Source organism: Meles meles, chromosome 12 (genome assembly GCF_922984935.1).
Source record: "Meles meles chromosome 12, mMelMel3.1 paternal haplotype, whole genome shotgun sequence".
Classification (NCBI taxonomy): Eukaryota; Metazoa; Chordata; class Mammalia; order Carnivora; family Mustelidae; genus Meles; species Meles meles.
The window spans coordinates 69,171,798-69,192,971 of NC_060077.1; the positions used below are offsets into that span (position 1 = coordinate 69,171,798).

Genomic DNA, 21,174 nt, shown 5'->3' on the forward strand with positions numbered 1-21,174 from the left:
GGAATAAAAGTTCATTAGCAGGGGAGCCTGGGTGGCTCAGTGGATTAAGCCGCTGCCTTCGGCTCAGGTCATGATCTCAGGGTCCTGGGATCGAGCCCCGCATCGGGCTCTCTGCTCCGCAGGGAGCCTGCTTCCTCCTCTCTCTCTGCCTGCCTCTCTGCCTACTTGTGATCTCTCTCTCTGTCAAATAAATAAATAAAATCTTTAGAAAAAAAAAAAAGTTCATTAGCAAAAAAACTGGTGAAATCTGAATAAAACCTATAGTTTGGTTAACAGTATCATACCGAGGTTAATTTCTTGGTTTTGATAACTGCACTATGGTTATGCAAGTTGAAGCTGGGTAAAGAGTATATCTATTTTCACAACTTTTCTATAAATCTATAATTACTTCAAAGTAAAGTTTTTTAAAAAATCTTGGGAGATAAATCAAAAGTAATTACATGGGCCATGTTTAAATACAGAAACAACTAAGAAAATCTGAATATGGGCTAGTCATTGTTTTATATTAAGGAATTATTATTTTATTGTGATTATATTAAGAACTAATTAAAGATCCATCTTGAGGTATTTCCAGCTGAAATTACATGATGCTTGTTGATTTCCTTTAAAATATTTTAGAAAAGGGGCACCTGGGTGGCTCAGTCAGTTAACTGTCTGCCTTCAGCTCAGGTCATGATCCTGGGGTCCTGGGATCCAGTCCCATGTCCTTGGCTCCCTGTTCAGCAGTGAGTCTGCTTTTTCCTCTGCCCCTCCCCACTGCTGATGCATGCTCTCTCATAAATAATATCTTTAAAAAATATATTTCAGGAAAAAGGTAGGAGGTTACATCCAGACTGCCAAAGTGTTGATAATTACTGAAGTTGGGTAATGGGTACCAAACTTTCACTTCTACTCATTAGGGAGAAGATTTTTCTTTATTTTATATGACTCTGGCTTTGTCTATATGTGTATGTGATTTACTTTGTTTTCTTTGGAAGGAGAACTACAAATAGCCTTCTATTTTTTTAAAATTTTTATACGTAAGATACATAAAATTTATCATGTTAACCATTTTTAAGTGTATAGTTCTGTGGCATTAAGTATACTCACACTGTTGTACAACCACACTACCATCCAGTTCTAGAACATGATCAAAATGTTTAGATGAGATTTAAATTTTAGTCATTCATATCTGGACTACTTAATATCATTCACATAGTTCAAACTTCACACAGTTCAAACTTCAAAAATATATAAAAAGGATATAAAGTGAAAACACGAACCCAACTCTGACCCTGGTCATCCATTCTGCTGTACAGAGGCAGCTGATCGTATTCGTCTAGACATATTTTAGACACTTAAGCAAATTACACACACATCTACCTTTTTAGGGCAACTGGTAGTAAATTATTCACATATTGATGGTTTGGTTTTGTTCACTTACAAATGTACCTTGAAATCTGTATCTTTAAATCTGACACACTCTAAATAATCTCCTTCCCTCAAAGACCCACGCAACATTCCTGAAGACTTCCCAGACCACCAACATTAATAGTAATGTCATCCTCCTATAAATTATTTGTAATTACTAAAATTGGATCTCTTCATCTGACACCGTGCAATGCCAAGACCATTTTATGTATATGAACTGGTTCATTAGCAAGAGAGGCTGTATTATGTAATATAGTAATTCGTACCTAATACAGAGTAAACGACCTCAAGCAAGGGATCATCACTGAATAACAAACAAGACTTGAAATTAAAGATAAGGTTTTGGATATAAAATATAATTTTAATAATATAAATATAAGTTTTTTAAAATTTCAATTTGTCCTATTTATTTGTTAGTTGGTTTATTACTATCCTCAAGATTGAAAGTACTTCCAAATTTATAAAAACTCACTGCAATGTCTTGCTCCTGGTGAAAATGAACCACATCAGGCTACATTCATTTTACGTCTTTGATAATTTGCTCCTCTGGATTTTGTTTTCTGAAACTCCTATTGTTTTGGATATTGGATCTTTTGGACTAATCCTTGTACTGTCTTTTTTTTTCCTTAATCTTAGTTTTCAACACTTTCCCCCGCCTGTGGAAGAGGCGGTCTATGCAATACTCTGTGAGAGATCAAACTTTACAAGGTTGGAACAAACAATCATTTGAGATTTTGACAACAGCACTCTCACTATATGTATGTATTAGTAAAGATGATATGATTAATGAAAGAATCTAAAACTTTGCCACAGACTCTTCCACATAAAGAGAGCATCTTCAGGATGTTAGTGTGCTTTGAAGAGACTTGAGGCCTGTCAGTTTGGATTCACCATCTGAAAGACTGGCCGGGCACATGAAGATATTGAAGACCAAAAAGCCCACCCTTAACTTATGTAACTATGTTGAATACAAAATTTCCAAAACTTAACTACAGAATCCTCATTTTTGTAAATTATTAACATCTCAGGGAAGATGAGCATTCAAATGAATAGCTGAAAGGAGGCAAAAGACCTCTAATTTGTTCAACTCTTCTACTTTTAACTCTACAATCCCAGAAAAATCATTTAACCTCCTATAGTCCAAGTTTGGTTATACTAAATCTTTAAGAATGCAATTTTAAAGAGTCACATGCATATTATCAACACCAAAGATGACTATATTTTTAACTGGAAAAGTATACACTACATATTTCCTTTTCTTTCGTCTTACATCTTAGCTCATTTGCTCTTTATAAATGTGTCTATTTTGTTTCTCCAATTTTTCTAAAAGGCAAAGCGAAGAGTACTTTCCATAATTGTTTTTAGATTTCTACTAATTTTATAGTCTTGGTGACCACATAGCTCAGAACAGTGCCAGTTTATTAATTTTTCTGGGATAAGAACATGATGTCTACTTTAACTCTTAAAGTACCTCAGTTTGAATGATAACATTTATAGACATCCCATCTTTGTGCTGTTGTCAAAGATTCTTTTTTATGTTACTATATTTGGAATAAAATTTTCATTAAAAAAGGTTATTGCCAAAAAGTAATTCAAAAAAATAAGATGGGGTTTTAGTCAAAGATCAAACTGCTTTCTAATACAGAATATTTATTAAGTATTTGGATAACTTTAGTCAATGTATACTATGCTTTCTTAAGGAACAATAGTCCAACTGTTATGGACTGAACTGTGTCTCCCCAAAATTCAGGTTGAAGATCTGACCCCCAATCTGACCTTATGTGAAGATGGGAACTTTAAAGAGGTAATTACAATTAAATAACGTTGTACTGGTGGGGCCCTAATCCAATACAAGTGGTGTCCTCATAAGAGAAAGAGACACCAGGAATGCACAGGCACACAGAAGAAAGGTCAAGTGAGTCAAGAAGGCAGCCTCTACAAGCCAAGGAGAGAGGCCTCAGGACACACCAAATCTGTTGACATCTTAGTCTTGGACTTCTGGCCTCCTGAATTTTGAGAAAATAAATTTCTGCTGTTTAAGCGACACAGTCTGTTGTACTTTGTAACGGCAGCTCTAGCAGACTAATACACCAACATTCATCAAGAAACATATTCCAAACATTCCTCTTACCTGGATATGCATATCTCTCTAACTTGCTGAGGTGTCAGAGCAAAAATAAAAAACTTCTCTTGAAATCGTTGAATACTGCTTTGAACTGGGGAGGGAAAAAAAAGATAACATTCCAATATCCAATATCCAAAAGATAACACACCCAAGATGTAACCATGTGCAATAACAATGCATTTCTGATCAAGAGTCTGCCAAATTCTGCAATTTTTATGGTTAAAATACTCCAAAATAAAGTAGTAAAATGCAGAGTCATCTTGGAATCATGAAAGCAAAGTCACTCTAAAACAGGCTCAATTTGAAGCAGTCTTTATTCTAAAACACTACTTATAACATAGTCATGTAACATAAATGTTCGAAATTCTGTTTCTGTTCTGTTCTGTTTTGAAACTGTTCATTTCATCCTTGACTACAGCATTATCAAATGAAAATCTGAGGAAGTCAAAAACTCTGCCTGGAACTCTATACTAGATTTAGGTGGTCTTTCGATTGTTTTCTTTGTTTTGTTTTCAACCCTTTATATTCAGCTACACAAAACATTCATATAAAACTTTAAACTTAATACAAGCATGCTAACCACAAAAAAAATTTAAACTTAAAACTTCAAAGTTGATCAAATGAAGATACATAATTATTTATATATAGAAGTTAAAAAAAATTACCTAATGAAGTCATCTTAACTATGTTATTAAAAACTGAAATCTATTTACTTCACAAAGAACTTTCTAACACATTTATCCTGATAATAGTATTATTCAATGCTGTTTTAGCACCCATTAAAACAAAATAAAGCAAAAGCCAATACAGAGACCTTCTGCTTCCAACAAGTATTGCAACAACTCACAAGGCAAAATGGCTCTTGTGGTGTTACTGGCCACAGTTTTCCTGATACATAAAGAAAAATAAACAAGATACCAGTTAAATATCCAATGTCAGAGGTCTTCCATCCACAAGTCACACCAAATCAAGAAAAATATTAACTCCTTGAGTAAAACACTCTTCTTTAAGCACAGTTTATTATAGCAATTATGTGCCTAGAAATCATGTCATAAACTGGCTGGTATTTTCCCAGAACATTTAAAAAAAAACGGGGGGGGGGGGAGACAGAGGAATGCGGTAAAAGCCTAAAAATGAAATAAAATGCTAAGTCACAAACATAGGGATGGGGGAAAACAAAAACAAAAACAAAAACCACACAGCTACAGCAGTAAGTCCCTTGATTTCTTCAATCCTCTTCACCCCTCAACTCTTTCTTGTACAGACTTCACTTTCCATTCTCTACCCACAGTTAAGGTCATTTCCCACCAATGACCTCTTAACTGTCAAATTCAATAGCCTTTGAGATTAGAGGTGAACACACTGCATTTTAAATCAGAGCTAATGGTATAAGCACTCAGTCTATCTAGTCAGAAACCTCAGAATGTCTCACATAGGTACAAATGGAGTTCCAGAAGGGAGAAGAGGGCACTTTAAAAAAAAAAAAAAAAAGTTTCAGAAATAATGAAAGAATCCTGATTAACTCAAGGGGTAAGGGAGAGCCCTTACAGATCAAAGCTCAAGCAAATACAAAGAAATACACCTAGTCACATCAAAATCTAACTATGCAAACCAAAAATGACTACAAAATCTTGAGAGCAGTCAGGGAAAAAGAAACATTACATACAAGGGAAAAACAATATGAATAAAGGCAATGTTAAGCCAGAGGTTGTCTTTAAAGCGGTGAGAGGAAAACACTGTCACTGGAAAATTCAATACCCTTCAAAAACAGGGTTAAATAATGATGTTTAGATAAATGAAGGCCAAGAGAACTTGTGAAAGCGAATATGCAATACAACTAACAGAAAAGGAAATTGTCAGGATAAAAAGAAATACCAAATTCAAAACCAAATTTTCAGGAATGAAAACCACTCTAAACAGTAAAAAAGTGGTAAAGATGAAAGAATATGCTGTTCTTTTCTTATGATTTCGTTAAAAAGATAACTGTGTAAAGCAGAAGTGGTGTGCCTGGGTGGCTCAGTCAGTTAAGACCTGCCTTGGCTCAGGTCTTGAACTCAGGAATCTGGGATGGAGCCCCATGCTGGGCTCTCTGCTCAGCAGGGAGTCTGCTTCTCCCTCTGTCACTCTCTGTCTCAAGTAAATAAAATCTTTTTTAAAAAATAAAAATAAAGCAAAAGTAGTGGCATTGAAAGGCAGGATTTTTAAGATACATAGAAGGAAAAGATATCACAGTAGCAAAACAATACATAAAATTACCTGCCCAAGAGCTGTGATTCTTGCTTCATTCTGATGAGCTTAATCACCACAGATCTCCCCAGAGACAGATTCATTCCTTGTGCACGAAAAATGTGAGTTATCTACTACTGGAAAACTGGGTGCAGGACCTTGGGTCAAACCATCCAGTGTAAATACCAGTATTTGAGGTCTTGCCTGGGTGGTTGAAGTCAACCCACCCAGAAAAGAACCAATATACCATGAAACTTACATTGAACCTGGAAGGCTTCCATAGTCAGCATATGCCAACATTCATGTACAATTTACAAAACTTGCAGCCTAATGTTAGCAGTTTATATCTAAACATATTTTTACAGAAGCTTTAATTTTTCTGAGATAGTTTTGAACTTATTTATTTGATGCTAAATTTTCTGTCCAAAATATAATACCAAATAACTTCAGTGTTTCTTTGGCGGGGGTGAGGGGGGAAGGATGCTTTATCACTGTGTACCATAACTGAAATCCAGGAACTTACAGCAACAACAACAACAACAAAAAAAAACAGTGCTAATAAAATCCAATTTGTATTAACTCTGACAATTTTTATATAAGACAATTTTAAGCACCCTAAACATGCCATGAGGCCTCTCCCTCTCTTGCTCTCTTTCTGAATAAATATGTTTTTAAAGATTTAAACACCTATTAGCTAGACTATCATTTTAATACAGATCAGGAAAAAGAATGGCAAGATATAAAGCAGAAAGATGCAGGTATTTTCCTCCCATTAGTGTCTCCAACTTGGGATCAGAAAACCAATTCTACACAGACCCCATGAACACTTTTTATGTTAACAGCAGCAAATGACAACGGAAAAAGACCATGACTCAGGGACATGAATCATATGAATTTATTCAAACCCTTTCCTTTTTTAACAATCCTCCATGAGGTAGATACTATTTTTCAAAGACAGCTACAACAATATTTCCCATCAGCCCTTCTTATAACCTTGACATTCTTTCAATGAATCAGTGGGGTCTTTATCACCCTCCCTTTGAACTTGAGTGGCCCTTTGCGACTGCTTTAATCGATGCTATGCACCAATTACATGGCATAAGTGATGCTATGTAACTTGCAAGGCTAGGTCACAAAAGCACCATGCCCTTTTGCCCTGCTGTCTGGGGACACTCTCTTGAGACCCAGCTCTCACGCTCTAAAGAAGCGCAAACCAGACCAAAGGAAAAAGACTTATATAGGTACTCTAAGCCAATAGCCAAGCTGAGTCCAAGCCAAAGGCAGCACAGACACCACACATGAGTGAAGATGCCAGATTCAAATAATCCCATTTCTAGCCATCAAGTCACCCCCAGCCCCTAAGTCTTCTCAGCTAAGACTGCAGACATACTCAGCTAGAGATAAGCTCTCTACACACTGTTGGAACTTCCAGTTCCTAACAGGGAAAATCCACGAACATAGTAAGATGGTTGTTTTACACCACTGTACTTTGGAATGATATATATATTATACAGCAATAACAAGTAAAACTATGCCACAGCCTCACGAAGTAATTTTAGTATGAATCTTAAAAACTCCAAGTTCTATCATTATAGCTAGCTTCATTTATAATTACTAACTGATGAGGCCTGCTGATATGACATACTATTACTCTTCTAGACTTGTGGATATTGGTTCTTTCAACCTTTTTAAACATAAGTGGACCAGAATATTACTGTATCCTCATCTTAGCCCTACTGGTTATTATTTGAGTGACAGGAAATTCACATAAGAGCTCCAAGTCCTTCTTTACTCCTCAGTTAAAATGGAATAACATTTTGCTCATCTGCTTTAGCTGCTCATGCTCTCAAGAGCAGTTGGGGGGCGGGGGGCAGAGGGAAAGGGACATGCAGACTCTGCACTAAGCATGGAGCCTGATGCAGGACTCAATCTCAGGACCCTGAAATCATGACCTGAGCCAAAATCAAGAGTCAGACATTTAACCAACTGAGCCACCCAGGCACCCCTCATCTACCTTTTAAAGGATATTTTGTGGGGTCATGACCTCAGCATCATGAGATCAAGTCCTGCATCAGGATCAGCACTCAGTGCAGAGTCTTCTTAAGATTCTCTCTCAGGATGCCTGGGTGGCTCAGTTGGTTAAGTATCTGCCTTCAGCTAAGGTCATGATCCCAGAGTCCTGGAATTGAGCCCTGCATTGGGCTCCCTGCTCACTCGGCCCCTCCCTCCCTGCTAGGGCTCTTTCTCTTTCACTTGCTCTCTCTTAAATAACTAAAATACTTTTTAAAAAATTCTCTCTCCCTCTCCTCCTCCTCCTCCCAGATCACCAAAAAAAAAAAAAAAAAAAAAAAAAAAAAAAAAAAAAAAAACCACAACTTTTAAATTTAAAAATAAAGGCTGTTTTGTGGATCAAATGCAATACCATATGTGAAAGCATTCTGAAAACAATATAGCACTATACATATGTGATGTATTTTCAGTTCCAGAAGTCCTAATCAAAAATGTCTGCTTTTAAGCTCAGGATAAGAAGTCTGTAACATACAATGGTAAAAATATTAGATTGGTAACAGACTTCTCCACAGAGACCTGGCAGGCCAGAAAGAACTGGCATGATATATTCAGAGCACTAAATGAGAAAAACATGCAGCAAGGAATACTATATCCAGCTAGGCTACCACTGAAAATAGAAGGAAGATAAAAAGCTTCCAGGACAAACAAAAACTAAAAGAATTTGTAAACACCAAACCAGCCCTACAGGAAATATTGAAAGGAGTCCTTTAAGCAAAAAGAGAACCTAAAAGTAGTAGACCAGAAAGGAACAGAGACAATATACAGTAACAGTCACTTTACAGGCAATACAATGGCACTAAATTCATATCTTTCAATAGTTACCCTGAATGTAAATGGGCTAAATGCCCCAATCAAAAGACACAGGGTTTCAGAATGGATAAAAAACCAAAACCCTTAATATATTGTCTACAAGAAACTAATTTTAGACCCAAAGACACCTTCAGATTTAAAGTGAGGGGGTGGAAAACAATGTACCATGCTAATGGACATCCAAAGAAAGCTGGGGTGGAAATCCTTATAACAGATAAATTAGATTTTAAGCCAAAGACTATAATAAGAGATGAGGAAGGACACTATATCATACTCGAAGGGTCTGTCCAACAAGAAGATCTAACAATTTTAAGTATCTATGCCCCTAACATGGGAGCAGCCAACTATATAAACCAATTAATAACAAAATCAAAGAAACACATCAATAATAATACAATAATAGTAGGGGACTTTAACACCCCCCTCACTGAAATGGACAGATCATCCAAGCAAAAGATCAGCAAGGAAATAAAGGCCTTAAATGACACACTGGACCGGATGGACATCACAGATACATTCAGAACATTCGATCCCAAAGCAATAGAATACACATTCTTCTCTAGTGCACATGGAACATTCTCCAGAAGAGATCACATCCTGGGTCACAAATCAGGTCTCAACCAGTACCAAAAGACTGGGATCATTCCCTACATATTTTCAGACCACAATGCTCTGAAGCTAGAACTCAATCACAAGAGGAAATTTGGAAAGAACCCAAATACATGGAGGCTAAAGAACATCCTACTAAAGAATGGGTCAACCAGGAAATTTAAAAACTGAAAAAATTCATGGAAGCAAATGATAATGAAAACACAACTGTTCAAAATCTGTGGGACACAGCAAAGGCAGTCCTGAGAGGAAAATATGTAGTGATACAAGCCTTTCTCAAGAAACAAGAAAGGTCTCAAATACACAACCTAACCCTACACCTAAATGAGCTGGAGAAAGAAGATGTGGTGTATATATATATAATGGAATACTATGCAGCCATCAAAGGAAATGAAACCTTGCCATTTGCAATGACATGGTTGAAACTAGAGGGCATTATGCTGCGTGAAATAAGTCAATCAGATAAAGACAATTATCATATGATCTTCCTGATATGAGGAATCTGAGAGGCAAAGTGGGGGGCCTGAGGGGGTAGAGAAGGAAAAAATGAAACAAGATGGGATCGGGAGGGAGACAAACCATAAGAGACTCTTAATCACAAAACAAACTGAGGGTTGCTGGTGGGGGGAGAGGGGTATGGAGAGGGTGGCTGGGTTATGGACACTAGGGAGGGTATGTACTATGGTGAGTGCTGTGAGGTGTGTAAGCCTGACGATTCACAGACCTGTACCCCTGAGGCAAATAATACATTATATGTTAATCAAAAAAAAGAGAGAGAGAGAGAGAGAAAAAGAGAGAAATGTCTGTTTTTAGGGGCACCTGGGTGGCTCGTCGTTAAGCATCTGCCTTCTGCTCAGAACTATTACAAGTAACTGTTGTAATGAAATGAAGAGCAAAGTTGCTCCCTCTCCCTCTGCCACTCCCCCTCTCTCTGTAAAATAAAATCTTTAGGGGCGCCTGGGTGGCTCAATGGGTTAAGCCGCTGCCTTCAGCTCAGGTCATGATCTCAGGGTCCTGGGATCGAGTCCCGCATCGGGCTCTCTGCTCGGCAGGGAGCCTGCTTCCCTCTCTCTCTCTCTCTGCCTGCCTCTCTGCCTACTTGTGACCTCTCTCTCTCTCTCTCTCGCGTGCACGCGCGCGCTGTCAAATAAATAAATAAAAATAAAATCTTTAAAAAAAATAAAAATAAAAATAAAATCTTTAAAAAAATATTAAAAATAAACCTCATTTAAAAAAAAAAGTCTGCCTTTAAAGAGCCAAAGTTAAAAAAAAAAAAAAAAAGGAAAGAAAGAAATACAGTCCAACAGATGCATTTTGCCAACTATTCAATAATAATGACTTTCTCTTGGTAAGATATTCAAGTAGAAAGTATTTTAATATGCCTAAAAATGTTAACTATTGTTAGTAAAACAGGAAACTTCCCAAGCTCCCCCACCACACAAAGTTATACGGACACCTTTTAATAAACTGGTTTACATTTAATCAAGAATGCTTCCTAGCAATGAGTGCCTAGGTTAACAAGAGTTTATAAAATGACCCACTCGGAGAAGAGCTAAATTAAGATGTTATATAGGCAGTTTTGTGAATTAACATGGCTCAGTCTAGCTAATCTATAAATATAATAATTCATAATGTAACAATGAATAAATAAAAGTTTATTATACTGCATCATCTAAGATCTCTATCCTTAGCTAATAAAACAATGAATAGTTTATTATACTGCATCATCTAAGATCTCTATCACCCACCAATCAACTGTACCATTGTTGCCGACCAAAGAATACTCTTATAATTTATTCCCCTTCCCATCATATCTCTGCATCCAAAGTAAAGTGGGGAAACAACCCTCAAACACGTGTAAATAAAAATACACACAAAAACAATATTCTCATACAGTTATAATAAAAGAAATACAAAAAGTTCTGTTCTATATTTGCAAATTAGCTTGTTTTTGGTAACTCATTTCTTAACAGACTGGAACAGGCACATGGAATGCTTTCAGTAAACACCTGAGTGATTCTATATTCCCATATTCAGTTGTTTACAAATAGTTATCATTGAATATTGCTTTATATGAACATTTTTCAAATGAGAATCCTATATACACACCCACATTTTTCTAATTTAATGGAATTCACTCAGAAACCGGAGTCATTTGAAAGAATTTTATCTAGACAGAAACCATCACTGTATTAATAACCATCAGGGATGGTTACTATGAAAGGACTTTTTTCCCTATACAATAGCTGCAAAGATCATGTGGGGAGAGTAGAGCACTGAGGTCTCATGCTTCTCATAAAAACAGTGACTTTAATTCAGAACTTTCAAACAGGAGAATAGTTACCAAATTCCCTATCACTGGAAATCATTCATTTCCTTTACCCCAGTCCTCTTCTTCATCCTCTATATCCTTTTAGTCATTAAGTCCTGCTTTCTAAAATTTTCTTCTCGACTGCTTCCTCTCCCTTTTCACTACCACCAGCCTACTCAGAACTATTACAAGTAATTGTTGTAATGAAATGAAGAGCAAAGTTGCCTCTCTCCAGTCTCCCATCAGAGCTGGCCATCCTTAGCCTCACTCTCACCACCCTCCCCTGGCTCACAAATGCTCAGCAGCTTCCTACTTCAGAATGAACCCAGTCTAAACTCCTTCACCTGTGAGCGGCTGCATAACAAAGGCTCCTCCTCTTCCCTAGCAAACCTACATTTCCACATTTCCACATTTCCAGTGTCTCCCCAAGTTTCCTCAGTCAGATCTCACAACTACGCCACTTTCATTTCTGCTACTGTGACTACTCACAGTTCTCCCCTTTCTTGGTGTTTCCTCTCCTATAAATGCCATCAATTCAAAGTAGACAAATTCATACTTCAAAGCTCCTTCACGCCTCACTCCTACTCCAAGAAGTCTTGACTGACTTCGCCCATCCTGAGGCCGATACAGTATTTGAGTTTCAGATACACAATTTATACCTCATTGGCTACCTGGCTCTCACGTTAATACTATCTCCCCAAATAGATAACCAGCTTCCTAATGGCCATCTCATATTTCTGGCTTCTCCACAATTAGACTACATGACCACACCTAAATTAAATACTCATTACATACCTGTTAGCTGTGTTAATAAAAATGATGCGTATAGTATCTGAATTTATCCAAACTCCTTAGAATGGATGGAGAGATAGAAGTGAGGTTCTATTTTAATGGCTTTCCATTAATTGCACATCACTTTAAACCTGTTTAACTGCACCCAAAAGCTTAATGAGTTATTTCCTAATATTCAGGAATTTAAGAATATGAAAAATGTTAATTCTTACTAAGTCTCACTGTTTAAAGATTAAAAGGCCAATCATAAATTAAAAGACCAATGCTGACGAGGGTATAGAAAAATAATACAATCCTACCCTGCTGGATTATAAATGTTAGGCATAAGGTTTCTGAAGCAACTGCTGAAACAAAAGCTGAATATCAAAATATTAAGTACTCGCACTGACTTTGCAGTGGCATTATACTTCATAAATACGCTCAAAAAGTCTCAGCAGCTAGGTATTCAGAAGCACATATGCAAAAATGCTAATAGCAGCAATGTTTAAAAAACCACAAGAATAATGACCGACCATGCTGGGTACTAAAATACTTTCAAATAAATAAAAAACTAAAAATGTCCACCAACAGAACACTGGTTAAGTGATGGTACATCTATAAGATAACAAGATCTATTTAACCCACAAATCTGTAATGTATTCTCAAGAAACACTGTTAAGAAAGATCCTCAGGATGCAGAACTCCAGGAGGTGCTCTTGGCAGAGGATACAAGTAAAACAGTGTCCTCTCGCACTAGAAATGTGGCACAGTGGTTCTGCAGTTGAAAAAAGCTCTTTTAATGAACAGGAAGAGACAGAAGATGACAACATATGCAGAAAAACAGTTTACTACTGCTACAACTCCAGCTGGGTAATAGAGGACATTATGAGGGACCTTCCCTTTCTGTTATATTTCCATGATGTTTGAATTTTCAATTACTAGCATAAATTACTTTTGCAATCTGGAAAGCACAATGAGTAAGTTTTAAGGAATTAAAGGCTCAAAATACTCTGAAGGTATTTCACAAAATACCAAACAGCTAGAGGTATCAACATACAATGATTATAAGAGCCAGTCACAAAATATAAATCATCACATAAATTTCAAAAGCAAATCAAACATTACTTTTTTAAAAATACATACATGGTAAACAAGCAAAGGAGAGGAATATAAATTCAGAATAGTGATTTAACTCAGAAAGGGCAAGGAGATGGCTTGAAGATACTGGCAATGTTCCTTTTTAAAAAACTAGGCAGTGGGGGGTGGGGGGGTAGGAGGGACACCTGGGTGGGCTCAGGTGATTAAACATGAGACTCTGGATCTCAGCTCAAACAAAACACAAAAAACAAAAGTAGGTAGTGGTTTCACAAGTGTTCATTTCACCGATTCTTTTACACCTTATGCTTTATATATATTCTTTTGTACAGACGAAATAAAGACAAATTTCTTAAACAGAATATTCCCAAAGGATTTCATCTTCAAGGAGAACAGAGATTTCTGTTAGTTTTTGAATTATGGGGTTATCCATTTGTTAGAGTAAAACCTAAGTCACAGAGAACTTCATTTAGTATTGTGTACACTCTTTTTTTTCAGACGCCACAGTTGGCCATTTTAAATGCTAAAATATTTTTATTATAACCATTTTGAATAGAAATAACTCCAAACTACAAAACTATATTACAATGTATCTCTTTAAGGAGAATATATACATCATGGTTGTTTTTTGGGTTCTTTTTTAAGCATCAATACGTGGGCCAGGCTATAACATCAACTCCCTCACTACTAAGGGCTATCAGTTACAATATACCAAGAGGTTTGGGAATAACATTTTTTGACCTCTTGTATCTATTTTTTCTAGCACGGCCCCTCTAGTCTCTCTCATGTTGTCAATTAATTCCTACTTACCAATATGTTGATGGCTTAGAAATCATCGAATCAACTGTATATGAAATCAAGTATACACAGACTGGTTTGCAGATGTTAAGAATAAGTGCTTTGAAATATGGATTTGGTATCTCTTTGGCCTCCTGAGGATTTTTAATTCTCGATCCCCAAATGTAAACAGGTTTCTCGATAGCAGGATTCCAAACAAATGAACTTCCGCAGAATTTCTATTTTTATGTATATTTTCAAATTATAAAACAATTAATAAAAATTAAGGAAGCTTCTGAATGTCACTGCATTGCCTTAGACACTGCGACACTGAAAGTTTTCAATTAAAGACATTACTGGAAATGATTAATTTTTTCCACTTTCATTTGGCAGACTATATGTGATGTGGATTTTCTAACTTTCTACCTCCAAGTCTAAAAGAGCATTTCTTAGATCACTGTTTTATCAATCTGACATAACAAGATTACATACATTAAGAAAATTCTTTTTTTCCTCCTTAGGGAAGGCAAGATAAGGAAATGTTTATTGTTTTAAAACAAGAATCAATCTATAAATTCATAAAAACAATGATAGGCAGGACTCTTGAAAAACATATGCATAGATAGTTTTTAGCTCAGGGGTAAAAGTTATTTCATAAACCTTAAGGTTACATGTTATCTCTTACATTCTAATTTAAACTATGAGCAAAAGGCAGCTTTTTCTTAGCCACTCTTCAACACAAAATACCTCTGGCATTATTTTATCTAAGTGAAATGAGACAGGAAAATTTTATCTTAGTAAAAACTTATAAAACGCCTACTACTCTCCTTTAACCTTATGGAGGTAGTGAAAGAGAAACTCAATGAAATACAGAAAAGCAGAAAACTCCACTTTCTATCTTTGAACTAAGCAGAGGAATACGGAAAGAAAAATCACAAAGCCTCTCCAGAGTTCACCCCTTGGTGCACCACTGATGCTTAAGAATAGAGAAGACACATGCCTGCATCTTCTTTCCAGGCACACCATCAGGTCTCTTTCAATCCCTTTCACTGTAACTACAACCCCACCGCCCTCTTACACCTTCCCCAGCCTCACCTTAGCCATATTCCTGAGGAGTCCCATGAGGTAGGGGCACCTAAGCATATTACCAGTCTGAATCTTTCTCAAAATACATACAAAAAAATAAATTTGCAGGAACTGCCAAGAAAGAAACATGGAAATGAGCCATGATATGCTCCACTGGTGTAAACGAAAAACCATGACGAAGATAGAAATAAAAAAAATAATGGAACCATTTTAACCAAATAAATGAACTGTTTAAAAAAACAGATGAATCTTTTTTCTAAATCTCTATAAAAGCATAAAAGAAAAGCAACTGGGTAATAAACATTTAAAAGTGTTTGCTCCAGATATTAATTCTAAAAATAAAAAATCTAAACAAGACACAAGCTTTCACCTGTCAAAATCACCAAGATTTGTTTTTAATAACACCTAATAAAGGCAGGAAGAAAGGCCGTAAGAGACACTCTGTCACTTTGTGTAATGCAAACTAGCACAGCTCTTCTGGAAACTAATTTAGCAACATTTTATCAAGAGTCTAAAATTAAAATGTTCTTACTCTTTGATGCAATAATTCTACTCAAAGAACTTTGTACAAATAATAAAAGGTGAACACAATCCTTACTTCATAATGAATGTATTGAAGAGATAAAATGTGTTACTCTACCTGCCTGGCTAAGTATTGCTAAATTAAAACATTTAAAGCGAGGAGGAAGGGGCTGAGAAAAGCACGGCCACCATGACCTGCCATCAATCAGGCCATATTGACTCCATTAACCAGTACCCTCAAAATTTCCTTCTGGCTCAACCAAGATATACAGCAGCATAATCTTCTACAAAAGGAAAAAAGCACATTGATACATATTTAAGAGAGTTCCCAAATGACTTGAAATAAAAAGAGTTTTCCAAGGATGAGGGGGAAAAAAAAATCTCCAAAATTAACTATGAAATACCATTTCCTAAACAATTTATTTCATCAAAAAATCCAAATACCTCTGTAAATAATTTTATTAGGTAATAAGAAATTATACCATTATAACAAAGAAGCCATCATGTAGGTAAGAATTCATTAAAGTCCCCAGTATCCTTTTTTAGTAATGATAAAATTAAATTTTCTGAGCAGTTGATAGATATTAAAAAAGCTAAACACGTGTGTCAAATGCCATGTGCCAAATTAAGTATAAAAGGTTTATTTCTTACGAAAGCAGTTTAAACACTATGTTAAATGGAAACTAAATATCTGTAAAAATACCAAAACACAAATTACACACAAGCAATATCTGTACCTGTTCCTACACACAAAGATGTAATTTGAGTTCTAAGCTACAAAAATGAAGGTATGATGAATTAGCGTTTCTATACTAGATTTCAGTCATGGTTGCCAGTATTTTTTTATCTGGCATTTACTTGCCATTAATGTCTCCATTTTATACTATTAACAGCAAATCATTAATCACTAGTTGAAGGCCTCTTGCCTCTTCCCTCATCTGAAAAGAACTAATTTCTCTAACACTTACCTAAACTCGTGGGCTTGATGAGAACATCAAGGACATCATAAAAGGGCAAGTTTTTTAACTGCACATCAGGATGGACAGGAGGGATTGGGGGAGATGGCTGCTGCATCTCAAACGTGGGCTTCGTATCTTGAAGCAGCACAGAACCCACAGGAGAGGACGGTGAGTGCGGTGTAACCGAGGTGGAAGGCAGCGCGTGGATTCCAGCCACGGCCAAGTCAGGTTCTACAGGTGATGAGCTACCATCCAAATTGAAAACCGAAGATTTGATGGTGGATAAATCGGAGAGTCCTTCCAGAGTCCGTGGGTACCGGCGTCTGTACAATTCTCGGATTTTGATCTGAACCGCAGGGCTGCAGCCGCTCTTCAGTAAATGCAACGCCCTCATCAGGAGGTCATGCTTGCGTCCACTTTTATTCCGTCCAGCAAAGCCTAGTAACACTTGCAGTTCAGAAACCCTAAAGCTAGAAACCATATTCTAAAAGCGGGGGGGGAGGGGGAGAAAAAGGACATAAGCCAAGAGTCACTGTCAAGCATATAAAAAGCCCATCTAAAATATACCACAAAATCCAATTTCACCAGCATTTTATCACCTGGTATATGCTAGAAGCCAGCATTTTCACATACCACTTAAGACTCATCCTATTTATAGAGCCACTGCCCACCCAAGTTACATTCAAGTTATGGCATTAATCATGGTCTGCTGTATTAATCTTGATAATCTATTGCCTATCAGTTTCTACTAACCACCTCACTATCTGATGATGCTGAAGTGTAAACCTGTATTTGCTTTATGACTATGAAATTTATAACCGATGAAAGTTTCCTTTTCAAAATTAAGCCCTATCAACACACAATGTAATGTCTGCTACAGTACCACCATAAATAAACCTAACAAAAATTAGACTTTTGCAAAATTATATGCATAACTTCCAATGCTAAATAGTAAATCTACAAAATCAGGAAAAATTGTGATCCAAAAATCCAGTGAATTTTTCACCCCAACTCAAATTATTAAGGAACAGACAATGCACGGTCATTACACTTCAAATCCTCCATGTGTTAAAATGAAGATATTATCTATCTTACCCCAATGCTATGGACAACAAACATGAAAAACAAAATTCTTGGCCTATGTCAAGATGTTACAGATTACTCACGGTTTCATGCATAAAAGGGACTATGACAGCTTTCTCAAGCGTCCTGCCAAGCAGGAACGCAATGCACCTTTCCCAGAGTCCCCAATCCTAACACTTCAACTGAAGTTGGCTTACACTACAGTAGCGTAAGCAACATTAAATCATGAGAACACTAACAAAGGCAGTCATACAGAGAGAATACTCCAGGACAGTTTCTAAAGAAATCTAACTCAGAATTCATTGCTTTGCTTCCCTCCTTCTACTTATTTTCACATTACTCTTTGCTTAAGGAAACTTGTTTTACAGAAATGACGAAAAAGAACACAAAGTCACCCTAAGCTTGGCTCTCAAAACAGGATTTCTGGGAGGTCTCATATCACCTATTTCCAATCATAAATTTGGCAAAGGATGCTAATGCAACTGGCTCTATTAGTTGCTGTAAATATACAAACAAAAAGGAAGAAAGAGATAAGGGCTCACAACATGAATGCAGAATCAGGACATTCTGAAGCAAAAAGAAATCCCCCTTAACTCAGTCTTCAACCAAATTTCAGCTGTCACCAGGTAAGAGTGAGCCTGCTATGAAAACTACCAAGAAGGGATTTCAGCTACTGTTCACCAATCTCCAGTGTCTATATCTTTAGTATAATTTTTAATATAATTTTTTCCAAGTGGACTTTATCCAGTCCATTCTGCTGCCTCCCAAAGTGTGTCTTCTAATACTTCAGTGACAACTGCTTTATGTTCTACACAAAAGAATTTCTCAATAAATGTTTGCTAACTGATTTTAAGGAAATTCTATGAACCAGAGAGAAATACGCTGGCATGACTGATTTTTAGAAAAAAATATATAAACAGGGGCGCCTGGGTGACTTAGTTGGTTAAGCAACTGCCTTTGGCTCTGGTCGTGATCCCAGGGCCCTGGGATCGAGCCCCACATCGGGCTCCCTGCTCGGTGGGGAGCCTGCTTCTCCCTCTCCCTCTGTTGCTCTGCCTGCTTGTGCTCTGTCGCTCTCTGCCAATAAATAAATAAAAATCTTAAAAGAAAGATACATAAACAAAATTTTAAAAATATCTAAACAGAAAATATAAATTAAGACCAGGACTTTAGAATGCCTGGGTGGCTCAGTCAGTTAAGTGTTCACCTTCAGTTCAGGTCATGATCCCAGAGTCCTGGGATCAGGTCCCACATGATCTCAGCAGGGAGTCTACTTCTCAGTAGAGAAGTAGGGAGTCTGCTTCTCCCTCTGCCCCTCCCCTTGCTCCCACGAATGCCCGCATGTGCACTCTCAAGCTCTCGTGCTCCTGCACCCACGTGTGCGCTCTCTCTCTCTCGCAAAAATAAATAAAATCTTAAAAAAAAAAAAAAAGACTAGGACTTTAAATCAACCTTGTTTCTTTATTAAAGTGTGTTACTTTATTTAAAAAATATTTTAAAAATATTTTAAAAATATTTATTTATTTAAAAAATTAAAGCTGAGTCATCATATAATTGGAACATCATACAAGAGTGAAGGCAAGCTGAAGGTGCTACATTTAGAAAACCTCATTAAGGAAGTAAATATGATAGTTACATGCAATAACCAATGAGTAAAAAGATTTCCTTGAGACTACTCTTCAACTCTTACATATGAGATGGAAACTACACAAGCAGACCAGAATTTGGGGAAGTTCTAATAGGTCGGAAGTCATGGTAAAGATCAACACAAACTTTGTAAATAGATATTCCATCTGCTAGTATGTATAACAGAAGATAGAGAACGGAACTGCTGAGGGAAATGGACAGATCACATTTATATTAACACTGCCTATCCCAACTACAATATTAAAACAATTTACATCTTCATTTATGAGTAGTTTTTGGATTCCCAATGACACAGATGGTTCTAGATCCAGAGTATTCCGCTAAGTGAAATAAGTCAGTCCGAGAAAGACAAATACCATACGATTTCTGTCATATGTGGAATTTAAGACACAAAACAAACGAGCAAAAGGGGAAGAAAAGAGAGACAGAGGCAAACCAAGAAAGACTCTTAACTACAGAGAACAAACTGATAGTTACCAAAAGGGGGATGAGTGGAAGGATGAGTTAAAAAAGTGATGGGGGGGGGCGCCTGGGTGGCTCAGTGGGTTAAGCCTCTGCCTTCAGCTCAGCTCATGATCTCCGGGTGCTGGGATCGAGCCCCACATCAGGCTCTCTGCTCGGCGGGGAGCCTGCTTCCCCTCCTTTCTCTCTGCCTGCCTTTCTGCCTACTTGTGATCTGTCTATCAAATAAATAAATAAAATCTTTAAAAAAAGAGAGAGAGAGAGAGAACTGACATTTAAAAAAAAAAAAGTGATGGGGATAAACAAGTCGACTTGTGATGAGCACCAGGGGTCATATGAAAATGCTGAATCACTAAACGTACACCTGAAACTAATATTACACTGTATGGTAACTAACTGGAATTTAAATAAAAACTTTGAAAAATCGGGCAGAAAATATCTCAAATAAAGACATATAGATGGCCAAGAGACATGAAACGATGCTTAATATCGCTACTCATCACGGAAATGCAAATCAAAACCACACTGAGCTATCACGTCATACCGGTTAGAGTGGCCACTCTAAAAGACAACAAAAGTTGGTAAGGATGGAGAGAAGTGGGAAAACTGTTGTGCACTGTTGGTGGCAGTGTAAATGGGTATAGCCACAATGGAAAACAGTATGGAGGTTCCTCAAAAAATTAAAAATAGAACTACCAAAGAATCCACCAATTCCACTTGTGGGTATTTACCTGAAGAAAATGAAAACGCTAACCCAAATATGTACGCCTGCCAAGTTCAAATACAATAGCCAAGATACAGAAACAACCTAAGTGTCCATAAATGGAAAAATGAGTAAGAAGCTATGTATATATACACACACCCCTCACAGCTGTATATCTACAGCAGCTTCTATACACATATACAATGGAATATTACTCAGCCATACAAAAGGATGAAATCTTGCCATTTTATGACAACATGGATGGACCCTGAGGGCATTATGCTAAATGAAATAATTCAGACAGAAGAAGGCAAATACCACAGAATCTCACTTACATGTGGAATCTAAAAACAGAACAAAAACAAGAACACCAAGCTCACAGATACAGAAAACAGACTGGTGGTTCTGATGGGGTGGGGGTAGAAATGGAAGGGGATCAAAAGGTACCAACTTTCAGTTATAAGACAAATATGTTATGGGGATATAATGTTCAGCATGATGAGTACAA

At 36.8% G+C, this 21,174-nt stretch overlaps 1 protein-coding gene across 7 annotated transcripts in view; it reads right to left on the bottom strand.

Moving 5' to 3' along the window:
- PIAS2 (protein inhibitor of activated STAT 2) overlaps positions 1–21,174 on the bottom strand; it is a 91,049-nt gene that overhangs the window by 50,172 nt on the left and 19,703 nt on the right. For all 7 annotated transcript variants that reach the window (XR_006821023.1, XM_046024600.1, XM_046024597.1 and 4 more), the window contains exons 2-3: positions 16,781–17,255; positions 3,542–3,626 (exon numbers count right to left, since the gene is read on the bottom strand). Coding sequence is in view for 6 of the 7 variants with exons in the window: in XM_046024600.1 (XP_045880556.1) it covers positions 3,542–3,626; positions 16,781–17,255 (560 nt within the window). In the remaining variant the exon portion in view is untranslated. The remainder of the gene's footprint in view (positions 1–3,541; positions 3,627–16,780; positions 17,256–21,174) is intronic.